At 39.0% G+C, this 22,485-nt stretch overlaps 1 protein-coding gene across 5 annotated transcripts in view; it reads left to right on the plus strand.

Annotated features, from left to right (window-relative positions):
• Positions 1 to 22,485, plus strand: part of LOC122550689 (cytoplasmic dynein 2 heavy chain 1) — a 555,979-nt gene that overhangs the window by 250,770 nt on the left and 282,724 nt on the right. For 4 of the 5 annotated variants that reach the window (XM_043691809.1, XM_043691805.1, XM_043691807.1 and 1 more), the window contains exons 59-65: positions 1,880 to 2,003; positions 2,251 to 2,372; positions 5,785 to 5,871; positions 8,730 to 8,856; positions 13,875 to 14,016; positions 20,246 to 20,355; positions 21,715 to 21,735. In XM_043691809.1, coding sequence (XP_043547744.1) covers positions 1,880 to 2,003; positions 2,251 to 2,372; positions 5,785 to 5,871; positions 8,730 to 8,856; positions 13,875 to 14,016; positions 20,246 to 20,355; positions 21,715 to 21,735 — 733 coding nt within the window. The remainder of the gene's footprint in view (positions 1 to 1,879; positions 2,004 to 2,250; positions 2,373 to 5,784; positions 5,872 to 8,729; positions 8,857 to 13,874; positions 14,017 to 20,245; positions 20,356 to 21,714; positions 21,736 to 22,485) is intronic. The other variant, XM_043691808.1, reaches the window with a different exon arrangement.

The following is a 22,485-nucleotide window of genomic DNA, read 5'->3' on the forward strand; positions in this document are numbered from 1 at the left end:
CATCTCAGTATTAGTTCTTCACTTTGAATTAAAAGAACAATTGTAGAAAGGACAAAATCACTTTTTTGTGCATATAATTAAGTGGTTTTGCATTAGCTGAACAAGTTGTTTCCCATGCTAATATGCATGTTTATATTTGAAACCAATGCGATGTAGCCTGATTTTAGGTGTTATAGAGTCACAGAGTCATTCATCCTGGAAACAGACCCTTTTGGTTCAACTAGTCCATGCTGACTATGTTCCCAAACTAAACTAGTCCCACTTGCCTCAGATTGGCACATATTCCTTCAAACCTTTCTTATTAATATACTTTTCTAAATGTCTTTTAAATGTTGTAACCATACCTGCATCCACCACTTCCTCTGGCAGTTTATTCACACAACCATTGTGTCTAAAACAAAAGTTGCCCCTCATTTTCTTTTTAAATCTTTCTCCTCTCACCTTAAAAATGTGCTCCTAGTTTTGAACTCCCCCACCCTCAGGCAAAGACTCTTGCTATTCACCTTGTTTATGACTCTCACGATTTTAAAAACCTCTATAAGGTTACGCCTCAACCTCCTGTACTCCAGTGAAAAATTGTCATGGTTCTGCTCGCCGAGCTGGGAATTTGTGTTGCACACATTTCGTCCCCTGTCTAAGTGACATCCTCAGTGCTTGGGAGCCACCTGTGAAGCGCTTCTGTGATGTTTCCTCCGGCATTTACAGTGGTTTTTTCTCTGCCGCTTCCGGTTGTCAGTTCCAGCTGTCCGCTGCAGTGGCTGGTATATTGGGCCCAGGTCGATGCGTTTGTTGATAGAATCTGTGGATGAGTGCCATGCCTCTAGGAATTCCCTGGCTGTTCTCTGTTTGGCTTGTCCTATAATAATAGTGTTGTCCCAGTCCAACTCGTGTTGCTTGTCATCTGTGTGTGTGGCTACTAAGGATAGCTGGTCGTGTCGTTTCGTGGCTAGTTGGTGTTCATGGATACGGATCGTTAGCTGTCTTCCTGTTTGTCCTATGTAGTGTTTTGTGCAGTCCTTGCATGGGATTTTGTACACTACGTTGGTTTTGCTCATGCTGGGTATCGGGTCCTTTGTTCTGGTGAGTTGTTGTCTGAGAGTGGCTGTTTGTTTTTGTACTGTTATGAGTCCTAGTGGTCGTAGTAGTCTGGCTGTCAGTTCAGAAATGTTCTTAATGTATGGCAAAATGTCCCATTTTAATCCCAGTGAAAAATGTCCCAGCCTATCCAGCCTACTTTTCTAACTCAAACCTTCCATTCCTGGCAACATCATGGTTAGTCTTTTCTGAACCTTCTCCAAATTAAAAACATTCTTCTTATAGCAGGGTGACCAGAACTGCTCACAGTACTCCTGAAGAAGCCTCATCAATGTCTTGTACAACCTCAACATGACGCTCCAACTCCTATACTCTGTGGTCTGAACAATGAAAACAAGTGTGCTAAAAGCCTTCTTAACCACCCTATTTATTTGTGACACAAATTTCAAAAAATTATGTACCTATGTTCCCTAGATCTCTCTGTTTTACCTCTCACTACCTTGCTCAGCTCAGTGTTTTAAAGGGTCAACAGAAGAATCTTTGTATTTGTTGAATGTTCTTCTTAGGAAAAGATTTCAAACACCTCTGGTATAAATAAACAAATATTCAATGGAGTAATATCTGAAGCCAAATAATGCATTCTATTTATTAGTTGAAGAAAGTGGTTGCTTTTTGAAAATGGTTAAATGTACTTTAGCTCTTTTATTTAAAAAAAGGCTTGATACCAATTATTTCTCCACACAAACAAAACATATTTTACACAAAATAGTTTGTAATATAATGAGGTGTCAATGCCTGATTTGAAAGAACATGGCACTTTAACATTTGATTTTGATTATCACAGTTTCTTGGCAAAACGGGGAGTGAGAGAAGAGATAGCAACTTTTGATGCCTGGAATATCAGCAGAGAAATACGAGAGAGTGTAGAAGGACTCTTACAGAAAAACAGTGCTTCATTTGACCCTAAGGTATAATTGATAATAGAAGGTTGTTTTATGTAAGTTTATTAGAAATAATTAAGTGAATGACAGTTGGAAAATAAAACAATTAATGCTGTTTGTTCATTTAGTTTTCTTGACATCAGAATGAACCATGATTTTTGTTTTTATATTGCTAGAAACTCTTGCAGTTGTAATAATCTGAAGTTCAAATTTATTTTGTTTGTATTGTGTGAAATCTGTTAAATGTGCTATGAATTTGATAATTAATTTACAGAATGCCAAGCGCGCCAGTGCTGCAGCTGCTCCATTGGCTGCATGGGTCCGAGCTAATGTGAAATATTCATATGTGCTGGAGAAGATTCAACCTCTTGAAAAAGAACAGGCTGCATTAGTTGAGTGAGTACTTAAAGATTGTGTCAATAATTCTTCTCTATATATTTTATTGATTTATGTTGCTTGATTCTCATCTTTGTGAAGTATTTCCTGTTGTCTGTGTTCAAAGTGGAGGGGAAATCTGTATGGTAGTGTACCATCTGCTCATTATTTGCATGCAGAATAATTGATGTCAGGGATTGAATTACAACGGTATAGAATAATGGAGGAAATGTCAGTCATATACTAAATCTTGTGGGAAACCCAAGGGCTTTATAAATAAAAACAAACCTGAACTTAGACACCAGATTATGGGATATGACTTACTATCTGACATCTGTTACTAAATAGATATATACTGCTCACATTTTAAGTACAGCTCTTCAATATTGTTGAAGAGAAAGAAAGTTGCCAATGATGCTCATCTTGCACTGTTCAGGAAATGTGAAAGAATGCCAAATTTCTGACAAACACAACATTAAATACAGCATTTTATATACCACAGGGTTAGGAGTTGCTGATTTGTTGGTTACTCGATTCTCATTGTCCAAAGCATACTTTCAAATGCAGGATATATATTGTCTGTCAACCAAAGGAATATGTTCAAGCTTTGTGCCATTTCTGCTGAAGAGAAGCATGTAATTCCCTAATATTTTCTCTCTGTCAATGCTTTGTCCAAGCATGCAAAAGAACTTGGAACACTGGGACAGGAGGAGGCCCTTTGTCTCAGCTGTTCTATTCAATAAGATCATGGAAGATGTAGTTGTGGTCTTAACTGCATTTTCCTGTCTGCTTATCATAACATCTGATTCCTGTATTAAAAAAAATTACTCTTTAAATGAATTCAAAGACCCAAACTTCCCTCTCTGCTTTCTGCAAAAGGGGATTCAACATACTCATGATCTCTAATGGGAAAAAAGCATCTCCTTATCTCTGTCTTATAAGGAAGATCTCTTATTCTTAGGCTGTACCTGCTTCCTCTTGTCTGCTGCACAACACATTACTCAATAAAATCACCATTTCTAAATGCCAGTGTGTATAGGCCTAACCTTTCTTTATAATATAATGCCCTTCATTCCAGGAAAGAATCAATTGAACTCTCTCTGAATTGGATCTAACATACCCTTTTTCAAATAAGGAGATCAAAGTTAGCATCCCTTGTCCATAGTATAACTTGTTCTGACATTTTGAAATGTAGCATTCTTGCTTTTATCCTGATGAGTGACAGATGAAAAGCTTTAACACCATGTCTCAATTCTGAGTAATATAACATTTAAAATCAAGTTTAATAAATTTTGTAAAATTTCAAGGTTTCTTGCCATGGCGTTTCTTGTAATTTTTAATGTAGTGGTAAATAATGGCTAAAATTATGCAGTGATAACAATAAAGCAACTAGTGGGAAATAAATGAACTGATGACAACTTCCACACTTGCAGTATTAAAATATCATGGAAAGCCATTTCTAGAATTGAGTTGTTTAATTTATTTGTATTTGATGGATAAGTTAGGAGATCTCAAACAAGTATGCCATTTTAGATCGTGGTCGTAGTGAACAGCTAGCACAAGCTAAGTTTTATATTCACATTCATGAAAGGCAAGAGATAAGCATCATTCCTAGGAGACACAAGCAAGTCTTTGAGATAATTGATCAAACTGACTGAAAAACTTGACACATTTGTGATATTCGGCAGTCGTCAAACTGATCATGTGCTGGAGACTGGATAGTGTCAAGGCAGCTTCTTTACATGAAAAGAATATAAAACAACTTACTTCACAGCAAAAATTTGGCTTGTTCAGAGAGGACGATTGATTTATGTTGAAAAGTTGAGATGGAGGTTGATCATGTTCCTGTCTGATCTTCGGACGTGTCCATGTAAAAGGGTTGTCTTGTGATTGCAGAAATCTTACACATACAGTTCTTACAGTTTTTTTTGCGTACTTTGCTTTATTGAAGAACATTGGGTATATTCTGTTGTTGGAACCACCTTGATTATTTGATATCTAAAGCTGATGGACCAGGAAAAGTGGAAATAAAACCCTACAGATGCAAATTGAATCCAGTAGCAGGGGCTCAGGTCAAACTGTCCTAAATAATGTTGAGCTTTGAATGTTGTTGTGGCTCCATTTTAATTATGACACATTCTGAGAGTGTTATAATGTTCTCCAGGTAAAATGAGGCCTGCATCTGAATATAGGCAAAAGTGAGGACTGCAGATGCTGCAAACCCGAGTTCAGATCAGAGTGGTGCTGGAAAAGCACAGCAGGTCAGGCAGCATCCGAGGAGCAGGAAAATTGACGTTTCGGGCAAAAGTCCTTCATTTGGAATACAGGCAGAAAGCCTCCAAGGTGGAAAGATAAATGGGGGGTGGGGCTGGGGAGAAGGTAGCAAAGTGTTCCGAGGTGGAAGATGAGGCGTTCTTCCTCCAGGCGTCGGGTGGTGAGGGAGCGGTGGTGGAGGAGGCCCAGGACGTGCATGTCCTTGGCAGAGTGAGAGGGGGAGTTGAAATGTTGGGCCACGGGGCGGTGGGGTTGATTGGTGCGGGTGTCCCGGAGATGTTCCCTGATGCACTCTGCGAGGAGGCGTCCAGTCTACCCAATGTAGAGGAGAACGCATCGGGAGCAACGGATACAATAAATGGCATTGGTGGATGTGCAGGTGAAACTTTGATGGATGTGGAAGGCTCCTTTGGGGCCTTGGATGGTGGTGAGGGAGGAGGGGTGGGTGCAGGTTTTGCAATTCCTGTGGTGGCAGGCGAGGGTGTCAGGACGGGAGGGTGGTTTGCTGGGGGCTGTGGACCTGACCAGGTAGTCATGGAGGGAATGGTCTTTGCAGAAATCGGAAAGGGGTGTGGAGGGAAATATATTTCTGGTGGTGGGGTCTGTTTGGAGGTGGCGGAAACGTTGTCGGATGATGAGGTTAATGCGAAGGATGGTAGGGTGGAAAGTGAGGACCGGGGGGTTCTGTCCTTTTTACAGTTGGAGGGGTGGCGTTTGAGGACGGAGGTGTGGGATGTGGATGAGATGCGTTGGAGGGCATCTTCAACCACGTGAGAAGGTAAATTGTGATCTCGAAAAAAGGAGGCCATCTGGTGTGTTCTTTGGTGGAACTGATCCTCCTGGGAGCAGTCTGTGGTGGAACTAGTCCTCCTGGGAGCAGTCTGTGGTGGAACTGGTCCTCCTGGGAGCAGTCTGTGGTGGAACTGGTCTTCCTGGGAGCAGTCTGCATCTGAATATGTGGAAAAGGCAAGAGTGTAACTATTGTATTAAGTATTCAGGAATGATACCACGATTCTTTTATATCATTGCTGTAACTTATCAATTTGATAATCTGATGATATAAAAGATACAACATTCTGTTTAATGATGGTTTGCATAAGTTTCTCATACCAAAGTGATTTTCAGCATGTCTTCAGCATTTTATCTTTTTCTTGACCAGAAACCTAAGTAAAACGGAAGAGAGGAAACAGAATCTGGAAGTCAAGCTCTGCAGTGTGGGACGCAAAGTGGCTGAACTTAAGGAAAAGTAAAAGTTTATTTGAAGATATTTTTCAGAATTAAAATTTAATATGATAATATTAACTCAATATTAATATTAACCATAACAGAACAGAGGACATGATATTTCCCATCTTATCAATAAGTTTCTTTGGAATGATCCGAAACTCAGACAGGATCAGTCTTTTCCCATAAATTTGTAAATTTCCTTTATTCCATTATTTAATATTACCTTTAAAAAAAAGAGCAATCGGCTGAATATTTTGGCCTCTGTCTCCATGAGGCTTAGTGGGTTTTTTTCAAATCTTCCCAAATTTACCACATTAACAAGCTACCACACCCCAATGGCACACTTCCATCCAGTGCCAGTTAGATTCTATCACTTGCTGTAGCTGGGAGAGCTCACCACTCCTGGGATATCCCAGAACAGATTGTCAGCCCTGGTACCAGTGCTACGTTTAAAAAGCTGTTATACACCTTGACAAACATTGGTAGTCCACAGCTGCCCTACACAGTTTGTCACATTTGTCCTGAACTTGTCAGAGAAGGGTAAATTGATGCCCTGTTTTGTGGCAGGGACTGGAGGTGCAGGGGTGAGGGCACAAGTCCGATACCGGTGCCAGCCTGGTTTGAAGTTACCACTTGGGTCAGTGTGATCCCTGCCATCTGGAGGTATGCTCAGCAGTGTAGGAAGAAGGTTATTTTCTGTTCTGACAGGTTAAGTGCCATCACTTTCTATCTGCTGCTACTTTACTCACTATATCTCTGCTGCTTCACCTGCCTTTCACCAAGGCTCATGCTCTACTAGTTTCACTATTACATGGAATATCATCCCCCACTCACTCTTATCCATTCCATATCACACATCTTCAAGATCTCTGTATTGCATACTTATTCAATTGAGAAGACTCTCCACCCTTCTATCTACATCAGCATTAAAGCTCTGCCACTCACATTTATCTTACTCATTCCCTCCCTTTCTCTTGTCCAGGGGGTAGAGAGTCCATAATAAAATAGGAAGAACCAAGAAAGGTGGTGGTGTACCTGACTTTCAGTTCCTTAGTCCCTACGAGGTGAGGCTCCTGTCCTTGACTGCTCTAAGCAGTCACTTGACCATATTTATGGTGCAGCTGTAACACCGATGTAACATGCTGAAGTGTAACTCCTGGACTAGTGACTGCTGACAACCAGAACAAGCTGCTTGGCTTTGTGTCTGTGCTAAAAGGCAAGGACGAGACAAGCAGAGGTGGTGTGAACATTCAAATAGACACAAGGTGAGTGAGTGCTTGGAGAGCAAGTGATCAGCCCCGGAGTACAGCTTGATCCAGTCTGGCCCAGCATGCAAAGTGTCCTTTGAGCAGAATCTCAATGAGAGGTTCAGGTTCTCTTCAAAGTGCAGCATTAAAATCCAGAAGTGTATTGCACGTGGAACAGAGTTGTTACGATGGTGCGGAGATACCGAGGTGTGTTGGATGCGAAGGTCTGTGGAAATGGCGTGCAAGTGTCCACAGAGCATGGCACATGCCTTGTGTGATTGGTGCCTGGTATCTAAGATGGTGGTTTAGAGGGCCAAGTGGTAAGCTAGAATTACCAAGTACCCATTCTGACTTTCATATTGGGAATTCTCTGTGCCTAGTTTCTGTCTGGCCATGATAGAATAGGAGAAAGTGAGGTCTGCAGATGCTGGAGATCAGAGCTGGAAATGTGTTGCTGGAAAAGCGCAGCAGGTCAGGCAGCATCCAGGGAACAGGAGAATCGACGTTTCGGGCATAAGCCTGAAGAAGGGCTTATGCCTGAAACGTCGATGCTGCATGATAGAATAGGAACCAGCGTATTAATGAGGTAAGATTTGATGTTCAAAGGTGTTACGACATGGGGTAAACCCCTCTGCTAAATTCAACCCGACACACAGAGAAGCTCACCTAGCGTCGTAATCTGTTAAATTTTGAGAGGCAAAGAACTCTCCCAGATTTCACTATTTAAAGTAAAAATTAACGATTTTATTATTTAAGTCCAACAGACAACACTAAAACCACAAGTAGTTACAACTTCTTTCTCTTAAACCTATCTTTTACCTCCCACTCTACAGTACTAGTCCGATTAAGAAAACACCCTGATTAAGATTTACATAAAGAAATCACGTTTCAAAACCAGCCAGCTTTGTCAATTCTCCTTTGTAGATTTTCCTCTATTTTGCTGGGTCATGTTTTCTTTGGTCTTCTGCTGCACAATCTTTCTTATGGACAGGTACTTTATAGAGAGCTAGCAGTCTGAACTTGTTGGTGCTCTTTGCAGTTCTAAGAGTATGGTCTTTTCTTTCTAAACTTTCTTTGCAAATTTGGGAATCATCTTCAAACCCCAGAACCTTTTTAGCAACTTTAAGAGCCATTTCTCTCACTTCTAATTTAAACTACCACAAGCCACCGAAATTAAACAAATTGTCTCACCTATGTTTTATTTAAAGATCTAGGACACTAACTGGCAAGTGTTTAAACCTTCATAACACAGGTAATAATCAATAATCGCCATTAATAGGCATTTTCCTGCTTCCCTCGTGAGAATTTCATTTGGACGCCAGATCCAAATGTCAAGGAAGTCCCCACTGGATTTCTCTCTCAATTCTGTCAGATTTCTCACCATAGCCCACATTATACAGGGCTTTATTAGATTTTGCCCAATGTCTACTTCAACCAGTCCTCATATCAAAATATTTCACACTTCAACATCCCTCTCTATGCAAAAACCTCTTCAAATTTAATCTGATTATTTCAGCAATGATTTGAAATCACTTATCCTTTGTCACTGATGGTCAGTGATCATTGCATTTTTAAATGCTTACTTATTTAGTGAATTAGTCAAAAACTGTGTCACCATTTGTTTAAATAGATTCCAGATCAGAACAACTGAAGCAGCTAAACTGGAAGCAGAAGTAAATAAAGCTCAGGAGACCATAGAAGCAGCTGAAAAACTGATACGTCAACTTGATGGGGAACACAGAAGGTGGAATGCACAAGTAAGCTTCATTCTTGAAATTTGCCAAAATCATTTAAATCGTTATCTCCTGGTCGTCTTTCAATTGTTATAATTTTCTTATGACCACATGATTTTATACTTCAAAATAGATATTTCCAATGTAATTAGGAAGTACATCTGACAATTTCGATAAGGCTAACAGCAAGATTTATTGCAGATTAATGGCATGGACAGAATCCCTTGTAAAGTTACTCCAAAACTTTTAATATTGTCTTCAGTGGTTAACACATAGTAAACCAATGGCTTTGTGTTTTTTTCTGTTAAAGATGCAATTTCAAATTGTGACTTCATCGAGAACTAGTAATTGTCATTGGGATTTTGGAGAAAATATAAAAATTACAACATGGAAATAAGCTTAGCTCAACATGTCACTATTAGAATTCACCCCCACAACAGCAATTGTGCTAATTATATATCCCCAATAGGAATGTATAAGAATGTGTGTTTTCTGACATTGAGCATCATTATCTGACGTAGAGTTCTGTTCAAAAATGATATATTTTTAGAGTTTTGTTATTAAGTTAAAATATTCAGAATCATTAGTTTTACTGAAATAAATGATCCCCATCTTCTGATAAAAATAAAGATTAAAACAAACTCTACTGTTCTTATGTGGTAAGACTTCAGTTTTAGTATTTGAAGTTACACTTCATTGTCAAAAATCACATTAGTGGCTGGAGGCCAGTTTTTGTTCATGTTTGAACAAATGCATGGATTTTGTTTTTGTCTTTCTGAACTTGACATGAAGGCAAATCGAAGGCTATTGTTTGCGTTATTGTGAAAAATAGTAAAAGATGCATGTTTCCATTTGGCAGTGCACATGCAGGAGAAATGTCACTTCAACTGAATTATTTTGTTCTTTTTACACTGTAATAAAGAAAATGAAAGAATGCAATAGTCCTAGGATTGACCAGCTCAAAATCCAAACAGGGAAATTGTACTAGCTCTCTGACGAGGCAGAGATGTGATTCAAGGCAGAAAAAGTCCTGTGACAATCGGCATTAAATCTGTCATTTTAAAATGATCAGAATTCTTGTAAAAACAATTGAGTCCTAAATGATGGGCATTTAATTTGTTTGAATTATTTTTGCACTCAAGTAGCTGTGCCATGATAGAAATGTGATAAGCACATTCTACATTTATGATTGTATTAAAATTATAAAAGTGGTCTTCCATTTAATACAATGACAAGCAGATTTTTTTCTTCCTCTGAGGGTATTTTATGTGGAATTCTCTTTCTCAGTAAGCAGTAGTGACTGGGTCATCAAATTTATTCAAGGTACAGTTAGATTTATAACATAGAAGAGAGTTAAGGATTGCAAGGGAAGTTGAGACGACAGTCAGATCATCCATGATCTTATTGAATGACAGAATTGAAGGTTGCAACTTTGACATGGTTGGCTATATTATTCTGCTCCAACTCCTTTCCAATATCATTCAGATAGTTGGGGTTACACTCACCTAGTCTCATTCTTGTACATCTAAACATGGCCAAAAGATAACCTACAATGGATTCTATTCCTATTCTTGTTTTTGAGTTGTTACTTCAGGTATTTTCCAGTGATATATTCTTGGGTCCTCCTAGCTCTCATGTACATGCTTCCAAATTGATAATTTATCACACCATTGGTTTGAGCTCTTCACTCTTTGCTAAATTATCATTTTACTTATCTGACTTCCAGTATTCCATGCCTTTTCTAGCATGCAGTCCTGTCACTTATTAACCTGTACTTTGAAGTGTACATTGGCTCCTTGTTAGGCCAGGAGGTCTGTCTGCCTCTCGATAAACCAATCTTAAACATTACAACACTTTGAAATAAATTTACTGTCATTATTCCAACTGTTGACAGTTCTGGCCCTGAGATGCCATGCCCTAGCCATGACCTCTGATCTCTCCCTCTCTAATTTCTCTCCCAGAACATTCATCATTTTAAAGATATGTATTGTCTAATTTTTATTTTAAAGTCTTATTTCCATTTTTATAATGCAAAGTATCTATGTAAACTTGTGCTGTAATTTCTATTCCTGCAGTGATGGCATTGCAGGTTTACAAGATAATTACAGATGAGGAATAGCATTCCTCTGATATTGGGAAGAATATCTGATATTAGTTTATTAATCAAGAAGGATCTACAATTTCCATGTCTTAGCATCTAATTATTTCCTAAATATATCCAAACCTTTTCCTGCTGTATTCTAAATGTCGGTCAGAAAGAATATTAATCCTAAAATTATCTTTAGTTTGAACTTACTCCTCATCTTATTTCCACATTTCAGTTCATAAGACCATAAGACATAGAAGCAGAAGTTAGGCCATTCAGCCTATCAAGTCTGCTCTGCCATTCAATCAAAGCTGATAAGTTTCTTAACCCCATTCTCCTGCTTTCTCCTTGTTCCCCTTGATACTCAGAACCTATCTATCTCAGTCTTAAATATACTCAATGACCTGGCCTCCACAGCCCCCTTAGGCAATAAATTTCATAGTTTCATCACTCTCTGGCTGAAGAAGTTTCTCTTTATCTCTGTTCTAAGATATCTTCCCTTTACTATAAGGCTACACCCTTTGGTCCTAGTGTTCCGGTCCTAGTCTCTCCTATCAATGGAATCATCTTCCCAACATCTGCTCTGTCCAGGCCATTCAGCATTCTGTATGTTTCAGTTAGATTCCCCCCTCTTCCTTCTAAACTTGTGAACCTCCTCTGAATACGGTCCTGGGCCAATACATCCTTCCTGAGATATGGGGCCCAAAACTGTGCACAATACTCCAAATGTGGTCTGACCAGAGTCTTATAGAGCTTCAGAAGTACATCTCTGCTTTTATATTCAACCTGCAAGTTTACCTTGAGAGGATCCTGGAGTAGAACTCACAAGTCTCTTTGCACTTCAAACTTCTGAATTTTCTCCCCATTTAGAAAATAGTCAGTGCCTCTATTCTTCCTACCAAAGTGTATGACCACACACTTTCCCACATTGTACTTCATCTGCCACTTCTTACACTCTCCTAACCTGTCCAAATACTTCTGCAGCCTCCCCTCCCCCTGAATGCTACCTGTCCCTCTACCTTTGTATCTTTGTATCATCTGCAAGCGTATCCACAATGCCCTCAGTTCCTTAATCTAGATTGTTATATATAAAGTGAGAAGTTGTTGGCCTAACACTGAGCCTTGCAGAACACCACTTATCACTGGCTGCCATCCTTAGAAGGACCCTTTCATCCCTACTCTCTGCTTTCTGCCAGACAGCTACGTTTATATCCATGCTAGCACCTTGTCTCTAAATATCGATCATAAAACATTTTTAGCCCAACACCATGGGTCCTTATCTTACTCAGTAGCCTCCTGTGTGGTACCTTGTTAAAAGCCTTCTTGAAGTCCATTTGGATGACATCCATTGGCTGTCCTTGGTCTAACCTGCTCATTACTTCCTCAAAGAATTCTAGCAGATTTGTCAAGAATGACCTCCCCTTGATGAAACCATGTGGACTTTGCCCTATTTTACCATACGCTTTCAAGTGTTCAGAAATCTCATCCTTCACAATGGATTCCAGGATCTTACCCACAACCAAGGTTAGGCTAATCAATATGTAATTTCCCGTCTTTTGCCTTAGTTGCTTTTTAAACATAGGTCTCACATTAGTGATTTTCCAGTCCTCTGGACCCTCCCTAATTCTACTAACTCCCCAGCCATGTCTTCGGCTATCTCTCTTAGAACTCTGGGGTGTAGTCCATTTGGTCCAGGTGATTTATCCACCTTCAGGCCATTCAGTTTTTCTAGCAATTCAATCAGGTTTCCATGCCATTTAGTATTTGTAAACATCAAAATCTCCTTTCAAGAATTACTTTCCAGTCTGAAATCCTTTCTGAGTTCCTCTCTTTAGCAAAGAAATCAGTACCGTGAAAGTTGAACTGCACAATGTGCATATCAAAAATCTAGATGCACAGATCAGTGATCTTGGCAGGATTTCTTTGTCCCATCATGACTTGTGTAGTTAGATTTTCAGTGGGAGAATCCTGGTATGAATATTGCATTGTAAATTAATGTCTTTCTAGTATAGAATTTGTGTGAAGCGAAAATATTTTAATTTCACTGAAACTACAAATCTTGTGTGAAGTTCTCTTAAGTTTTTAGTTAGTTTGTGACACATTAAATTTTATTTTTCCTTGGAAGAAAGCAAGTAATGCTCCTTATTAAGACACGGCTCTCTGGAAAAGTAATTTTATCATGTTATTGTGAGAAAATATTGTTAACAATTCTAGCATTTTGATTTAAAACTGCACACCCTTCTTTACTATTCGCAGTTGTTTGTTGGTGGCTCCACAATAATATAGCCCAAACCTATAGCCTTTTGCATATGGAAATCAGATGTGCTGATGCACGTGATGGAAGTCTTGACTTCCTAACCTTTTATAGGATTTACCTGAGAAGTTTCAAATTCCAATGAGGAATTGCCCTGCTCCCTGTGATTCTCTATTAAAGCCTTTGACTCTGAACTAAAGTAGGGGGATTCAGATTGTTCCGATGAATAGTTAACCAGAAATGACCAAAAAAGAAATCAAGTCTTACTCCAGGGTAACTCCAGAACCCATTCACAATAAGCCCTGTTGAACTTGCCTACTATACACCATCTCCCGATAGTAGGATAGGAGTAGATTGACTTGAATTAGCATTAGGATTACTGGGACGAGAAGTGATAAATTACCCTATTTTACTTCCATTAATTCACTACTTGCATTCACAACTGTATGAAAATTTTATGAAGATAGTACTGGGGTCTGCTGTGATTTCACACTCGATCAAACCCTCCTCTGAGATGGACCTTAACAGTTTGCATATCAAACATTTGGTCAGTATGCTATTTAAGATCATGTAAAGATGTCCATATGGGCAAAGCATCAGAAAGATCTCAGTACCTTTAGAACTGGGCCTTTAGGATGATAAGAGAAGGGCAGGAAATTGGAAATGAATGTTTCTAATTCCTCCTTTTACAAATCTTTCTAGGTAGCAGAGATTACAGAAGAGTTAAATACTTTGCCAAAGAGAGCACAACTGGCTGCTGGTTTTATCACGTATCTGTCTGCCGCTCCAGAAGATCAGAGAAAAGCCAGTTTGGAAGAATGGATGAAATCATCAGGCCTTCAAAGTAAATATCAAGTATATTTTTGTTAACATTTTCCAGTCACTGATCAATAAGCTGAAGTACCTTCTTGTGTCCTTTCTGTTCTACTACTCAAAAGGCTTTTATCCATATTTTCCTGGCATTTAATATTACTTAAGAAACCAGAGGAGCAAAATAAATTGCTTATTGTATTTCTCTTGTTTTGTAAACTAGCTTCCTACATTTTGAAATTTATGCTATTAGAACTCTGGACTTTCTATCTATAATACTGAATCTTTAGTAGTCAGAATTAAAACAGAATAATAAGTGTCAGATTATACCATAGAAATGTATTAATTCACTTGGAAATATGGAAAATGTGTAATTGATTAGAAATTTTATCTGCTAAACTATGTTAACTGATGTGAAAATTGATGGTTGACATAAAACTATAGCTTTTGCAAATATAGAAAGATGGGACTTTAGATGCCTAGCCTGAGTCTTGTATTCGAACATGTGAATTGGATTATTTACTTTCAATATAATCCTGGTTGCATAATGCACAAAACTCTGAATAACCATCAATAGCTATTTTCTAAAGTGGTCAATCTGTCCCTGAATATCTACAACCTTGCACTGCTGTGGTAACAGTCAAAGCCACAATCTATTACTAATCTTAGCGAACATCCAGTATAGCATCTGCTTTGTCAGTACTGCTTGTCCAGCCTTCAAGCACCAGCTGTTTCTTCATATGTATCTTCATGACCTAATCTTGAGTGTAAATGCACAATTTCAATATTTAGAAATATAAGGAGGATAATGATGTAGCATTAAATGGATAGTGGAAAGGGCAGAGACAGTGATTGATTTTAAACGCAGTTTGAAATTATCCATTAGTGTAGGAATCATGAGTCAAAACAACACAAGCAAGCTGAAGTAGTCCACTTGATTGACAATTCATTCCACAACCTTCAGTATTCACTTCCTCGACCACATCATTCAGGGTGGCAGCAATGTGTACCATCTACAAGATGCGCTACAGTAATTCACTAAAGTTCCAACATCAGCACCTCCCATACTGTGACTTCTACCATGTAGAAGACAAGAGAGCAGTTGCATGGAACAACCTCAACTGAATCTTCCATTCTAAGTGACACATTTCAAAATATATGACTGATTCTCACTGTTTGCTGTGTCAAAATCCTGGAATTCCCTTTCCAATTCATTGTGGGTGTCCTTACATTGCGAAGTCTAGAGCGGTTTAAGAAGGAAACTCACCTACCGCCTTCTCCAGGACAAATCAGGATGAATCATAAATTATGGCCTAGCCAGTAGCTTTCACATCCCATAACCAAATAAGAATATAAACTAAAAGCTCCAGTTCTAAATAGGGGGCAATGACCAGAGAGACCTTGGTGAGTGTGCATGGATCATTTGAAAATGATAGGGTGGGTTGAAAAGTAGTAGAAAAGGCAAATGACACCTTGGACTTTATAAAAGAAGCATGGGCTTGGATTTTGTCAGCAATGTGTCATTCTCGATGTTATAACTGGAACTGTGTGCAACTTATGCTCTCATCTCTTTTTCACACAATTACTATGAAAATTTCTGGCGTCGTCAGCGTGCATAGAAAAAGCATGGCAGAGAAACCTTTCAGTGGTGGAACTCACCTTCAAATGAAAATACAGCAGCTGTAGGTTGGCTAGAAAAGAACTTCATATTCAGATCGGCAGTCTCTGCTTCACAGCCAAAGTTTTTCAGTCCAACTATATCGCTATTAACTAAGAAAGACTTGAGGAAATGGGTGTTTTAAAATTGAGATTTGCTTCATAAGTATTGACTTCGTGCTTTTCATATGAGCATCATTGCAACTTGTTGAGACTAGCTTAATCAGAAAGTTATTTGCATTGTTATGCTTACAAAGGAATTCGGGATATTTCTAATTGTGCAAGAAATAGTAATTTGTTTTTGCTTACTCTTGAATGATCATGCTAGTGTCCAGTTTTGTACTGGCCAATCTTTGTGACATAGCTGAACTTCCAGGCTCAGCTGTCCCTCTGTGCATTGTAAAGGACATTGTCCAAGATCATTCTCATTGGCAATAATTCGTCAAAATTCTGCAAGGGTTCTTGCAGCCAATAGCTGGAGATGGATGTGATTTGGACAATACTGGCACCATTATTTAGGCACTTGGTTTTCTCATTTTGACTGATTATCCTCAGCATTCAATTCCCACGTCTAGGATACTAGACCCTTCATACTTGACATCTCCATGAAGACATGTCATATCAGATTTGAAACGTTAACTGTTTCTTTCTCCACAGATGCTGCCAGAGCTGCTGAGTTTTTCCAGCTTTTTCAGTGTTTGTTTTTGGTCCCCTGTACCCCTGACCCTATTCCACTACTGACTCAACTTTTCTGGTCCCTACCATCCAAGCAAATTGCCATTCTCTACTTCCCCTCCCTTACGCCATAGAGTTAAGAAAGGAAAACATTTGAACTTACAACTGCACAAGGCAACTGGTGTATGTGTCATTGATAGTTGTCCCTTAGAATCGAGCCTGATTGTCTGTCAGTCTGGAGGAGCCTTCGGATGACTGAGGAGCCCAATTCTGGATGTACGTTTTCTTGTAGCAGAGACAGCTTATTAACATTCTCCTCTTTCCCCTGCCACTGCCATCCATCTTGCAATTGAGTTGCTGAGCATCAGTCACCTAAGCCTTCATGACGGGGGGTGCCATGCTGAACAGCAAATAGTTTTCTCCTCCCAGTCAGTGTTGTCAATACATCCATGCTTTAATGCATCTTTGAACATTTCCTTAAACGTATTCCTTTTATTCTACCTTGAAAATTGGCCAGTACTGAGAAGACAACCTGCTGATGTCGGTGATTTTCAAGGAAACAGGCCCGTCCTTCATAGTCCTTCAAGGATACAGGCCCGTCCTTTCAGGAGCAATGAATCTTCGTGGATGTCATTCATGTTGGTCTGGCAGTCCTCCTGTTTGGATTTCCATGGTTCAATGTAGGCACTGCTAGTGGAATCTCAAGGATCTTGATGTGACATCAGTAGACTGCACAGTAGTCTGTACTTTCTGGCAGTATAGGACATAATCAAAATAACCATCTTATAAGCCGGGACCTACGCTAACTTGCAAGTTCGCTCTCATCAAAGACATGTTGTCACAGTTAGAAGAAGGCAGCACTGGTACTGTTGATTTGGTGGTATACTTATTAATGGAAGTCTCTCAGAAGAAGTAGTTGGTGGAATATGGAAAATGCTGCACCTACTCCAGAGCCACCCTATTGGTTTGACTTGCTCAACTGACTTGCAGAAGGTTGGTAGAGCACCTTGATCTTAGAGATGTTTAAGGGGAGGCCAAGCAGCATATATGAGATATGGAATAGACCAAATATTCTTCATATTGCCCGTATGGATTAATTGGCAAAGTAAAGGCCAAGAAAATCTGTGGAGATGAAGTTTGTTTTTACCCAGAAGTAAACAAGGTTTGAAGCACTCCTTGTCCAAACAATATTGGATAATGACACTGACTGATGGGTTCCCTCAAATGGAGTGTATGATGATACTCAGGTTGATGATGAAACAAGAGATACAGGTGACCAGACAACCTTGCCTTATCTCGGTCTTGATGTAAGAGGTACTTGTTTCAGGTCTACTACTTGGGACAGCGATACCTTATCATGCAGGAGTCACAGGCTGGTGGTCAAACTTCAACCGGCAACCAAAGCACTGGAGGATGATTCAAAGCTGCTTTAATTAGAGAGTCAAATGCCTTGATCAGATAATTGAAGGCAAGGAACAATTTTGGATGTTACTCTCAGGGTCTTTTTCAGGAACTGTCTATCCACAAGGAAATTGTCTACAAAACACCCAGATGGTTGCAAGTCATACTGGATTTCAAGGAAGAACTCGTCAGCCACAGCAAATAGACAGCTCAAGAGGATCTGACCCATGATGCATAGGAGGGAAACCCCTTTGTAGTTTTCACAATCAAATTCATTTCCCGTCTTATAGATAGTCATTAATGGTCATGTTCTTGAAATCTATGAGGATATCCTGTTTGTCGCAGAAATGTAGGATGAGTGCATGGAATTGTGACCTGAGCTGATAATTACCTATGGTAGACTTCAACAGGTATACCATCCGCCCTTCAAGCTTTGTTGGTTTTAATTTGTTGGATAGCCCACTTAAGCTCATTGAAGGTTGGTACATCACAGTGAGAATCCTCCCACAAGGTCTTGTGGGATCATTTAGAGGGTCTCCACTGATACAGTGGATTACCATTTGAGAAGAAGTTTAAAATGTTTCTTCCAAAGCTGAAAACTGGCATTGGCATCCTGGAAGAGCTGGGAGGTGTCCTGTGATTTTCCAGTTGCTCTACAGATGACCTTGGTTTCCTGGAAGAAGGTGTCATCCTGGAAGAATACTGGTCATCATGAACCTGAGATTCATGTACATTATCCACGCACGATTATTTTTCGTATCAAAAATATGTTGCTGGAGTTCAGACTTCTGTTGGTGGTACACTGCTGTTGTTCACTTGGTATGTAGGTGGCTTTGCCAGGTGATGAAGACTGCTTATTTTTGCTTAGAATTATAGACCTGGGTGTCATTGGCATCAAACCATTCCTGGTTTTGTCTTGCAGCAAACCTAATAGTCTGACACAGGCGTCAAAGATGGTGGACTTGAATTGCTCCTCATGTGTCTGGTTGGAAGTGGCATCAATGATGGGCAATTGCTCTGGTACACTGTGCAATTGGTTCTGCTTTTGTGACTGGGCTGGGAACTCATCCCACTGTTCTGGATCCTTCAAGGCAGCAACATCTATCTTTCTCCTGGGTCTACTGGCACTAGATGGATGTTCATCATTGTTGCTTGGCACAATGCAAACATACCTTTGATGAAATCCATGTTTTGCATTGTGCATAACTGTCATTGTGCGCAACTATGTTCTTGCTGTTCTGGGCTCCAACCCCCCCCCCTCCACCCCCTCCAAATCCTAACCTCAAAGTGCATAAGCAAGGAGGTTATGATGGACGTTTATAATTTGCAGATAAGGTCTCAGCTGCCATATTGTTCCAATTCTGGGCACTGCCATTTAGGTGAAAAAAATCAGAGAATGGAAAAAAGATTAATGAGGGTGGCTGAGGGATGGGAGACTTTTGTTACATGGTCAATTTGGAGAAGCCTTCTTTTCATTAGGATTTGAGAGAAGAAGTTTGGAATTGAGAGGAAAATTGATGAAAGTTTTCAAAATGGGCAGCACGGTGGCTCAGTGGTTAGCACTGCTGCCTCACAGTATCAGGGAACCCGGGTTTGATTCCAGCCTCTGGTGACTGCCTGTGTGGAGTTTGCACATTCTCCCTGTGTAAGCATGGCTTTCCTCCGGGTGCTCTGGTTTCCTCCTGCTGTCCAAAGATGTGCAAGCTAGGTGAATTGGCCATGCTAAATTGCCCATAGTGTTAGATGCATTAGTCGGGGGTATATATAGAGTATGGGAATGGGTCTCAGTAGGTTACTGTTTGGAGGGTCAATGTGGACTTATTGAGCCGAAGGATACCTATCTAATCTATCATGATAGGTCTGGATAGAATAGAAAGGGAAAGCCTGTTCCCAATAGAAGAGTCAAAACTAGAGAATACTGATTTAAGGGATTGGCAAAGGAACCAATGGTGGCAAAGCTTGTTAACGCAGCATGTGTTTATGATCTGGGATGCACTGCCTGTGACTGTGGTGGACTCAGCCTTGAGAGCTATCATGCCTTTTGTGAGCTTGGTAGACATCAGAGGCAGTGGGGTGAGTACATTTCTGAAAGGCTATCCCATTTGTCCTTTGGGCTGGAAATAGTGTCAGCTTTCTTCACTGGCCCCATATCCTGACTGGGCCCGTCCGTCAAAGTCAACATTCCTCCCCTTACCACATACTGTCAGCTCCCCGGCCTTTCCAATTTCCCCCTCCTACACTGTGCCCTGCACTGTATGCAAAGAAAGTGTGCTCTTACAATGCAGGGAAGCATTAGAGCACAATTATTTACTACTTCTTTGTATTATCTGATTGAGAAGAGATGCAAAATTCTACATTAGGTTTAGCCAGAAGGAAATATAAGCTGGGAGGGACGTGTCAATATATATTTGTTGGTGGCATTGTATTGGTGAAAATAGTAGGTGGTGATTTGTCGAAGGTGAAGGCTAGGATGAAAGTGAGATGGAACATTATCCACATATCTGTAATTACCTTCATGTTTGTTTGAGCAGAATTTGATCTTCGTCATTTTCTCTACACTGAAAGTGAGCAGTTAATTTGGAAGAGTGAAGGATTGCCATCAGATGACCTCTCTGTGGAAAATGCTCTTGTTATCTTACAGGTAATTTAACTCATTTATCTTTCTTTATTGCAACATTGTTAATACGTCATAATTAAAAATGAGTTCTATTTGATTAACATGTTTTGAGGCAACAGTTTTAATAAAAATACATGCATACATTGAGGAATGCATATAATTTACATAAATAAAATCCCTCAGCTGATTTTATTCTCTTGTATTTGATTGGAATTGTTCTTGTTGTGGTATTGACTGTTTTCTAACAATTAGGAAGTGTTGATGTCCATTTGTGTATTACCTTCTAAGTCCATTTATTCAGCCCTTGTAAAATTTGAAATGGTTTAATTTATATAAATTGTACTATATTATTTAATCTGTACTTCAGTTTACCAAAATTGTTTGCTTCATTCATTACAGAACCCAAATTAAAAAGTATTTGTAAAGTACAAATGAACAGTTGGAAAGTTTCTTATCAGTCGTTTAATTTTACTTCTCAGTTAAAGAAGTACAATGAGTAGATTAAAACCTAAGACTTAGCAGAAACCATTTGGTTGGATCGGAGGACTGTAATAGCTTATTACAGTTAAGTGACTGCTGCTTTGGCCAGAAACAGAGATGTTCCTCACAATTAATGCAAATCACGTTTCTTCATCCCATTATTTCAAAGGGACCCCAATTACACTTTAACATGGGGCTGAATGGGGAAACTGCTTCCACTTTACCAATGTGTGCAAGCAGCTTGGCCTAATCCTTTCCGTATAACTTATCTTGTTGGCCAACCTTTGTTTGGTGCTACTTGTAGCTTCTGCTTAAATGTTTAATCCTGCCAACTGGGCAACTCCTATTTTCTGCATGTTTCAAGTAAGAAGCTGATCAGTGACCTGCAAGTGCAGAGGAGGAGTAAAACTTGGCCTCAAACTTCAGTCTGTTTGTCCAATTTGTGCCACACTGCTCCTCAAATTCACTCATCCAGAGTAGATTGGGAGTTAAAATTGATGAGAATTTCTTCAAAGACAGACATACGTTCTTGTACAAAGCCTAAATATTTATGCCATCTTTCAAATTATAGCATAATGAAAGTAAAACTCAGTTGCAAATGTCAGTTTTAATATTTTTGAATGACTATTGCTATTTTTTTGCATCTGTTTTCTGAATTGGCACTAATTTATCAATGATTATTGAATCGAGTCTAACCCATTTGTAATTATTAAAGATTATTGAATTATGCAAAATACCTAAATTTCCCGGAGTCAATGTTCAATTGAAATTGTATATATTGCTTTACTCATCTTTCTGCTTTGTATTTTGGAATGTTATTGCTGCATTGATTACATGTCATTTACATAGTTTATATTAATGGCAACTATATTTTTATTTTTCCATTCATTGCTTCGCAAATAGATCAATAAATTGAAAATCAGGGTAGGAATTTGTTGCATTTGCGATCTTTTTTATCTTCCTACTTATTTTACATTGCTACACCTTTGTAAAATAGACTGAATATTGTCAATCAATATGTGAAAGCTATGCCTCTTTCGTAACAAATCCAATTTGAAAGTTGACATTACCTTTTTATTGTTGTAACCATTGAATTACTTGACCCAGTAGACCCACAAGTGAAACTGAGACTCATTTTGTGTTACAGTGTGGAACTGCGTTAGCTGCAGAATACTTATGGTCTCTGGCCGATGAAGTCATTCTGTGTACACTTGATTAGATTTTAACATATTATCATAGTTTCCTTTTGTTAAAAAACAAAGATAGGTCCTGGGAATATAATTTATTTCTTATTGAATTTTCAAATCAGCCTATTTAAAGCTGCGTTCAAATTTTGAAAGAAAATTACTAGTTAAAGCATCATCTTTGTTTTTTGTTAAAGTATCATGTCAGGTAAAATTTATGAGCTCCTGTATATTTTGGTTTATTAGCAAACATGAATTATGAACAAGGTACCTACTTACTTTTTAGATCCTATTTTCTGCTTCGTGGCATTAATTTGTATCATGTGCAAGGCAATTCTAATGAATCTTAATTAGGAAGCATTATAGCTGACTAAGGTTAATGATCAATTTTAGTTATTTTTGGTTTTCCATCATGACTTTTCTTTTGAAAGAAAACACAACTTTTAGAACATAAAAGATGATTCTATGAATTAACAGAATGATTCATACA

This window comes from Chiloscyllium plagiosum, chromosome 6 (assembly GCF_004010195.1).
Source record: "Chiloscyllium plagiosum isolate BGI_BamShark_2017 chromosome 6, ASM401019v2, whole genome shotgun sequence".
NCBI lineage: Eukaryota > Metazoa > Chordata > Chondrichthyes > Orectolobiformes > Hemiscylliidae > Chiloscyllium > Chiloscyllium plagiosum.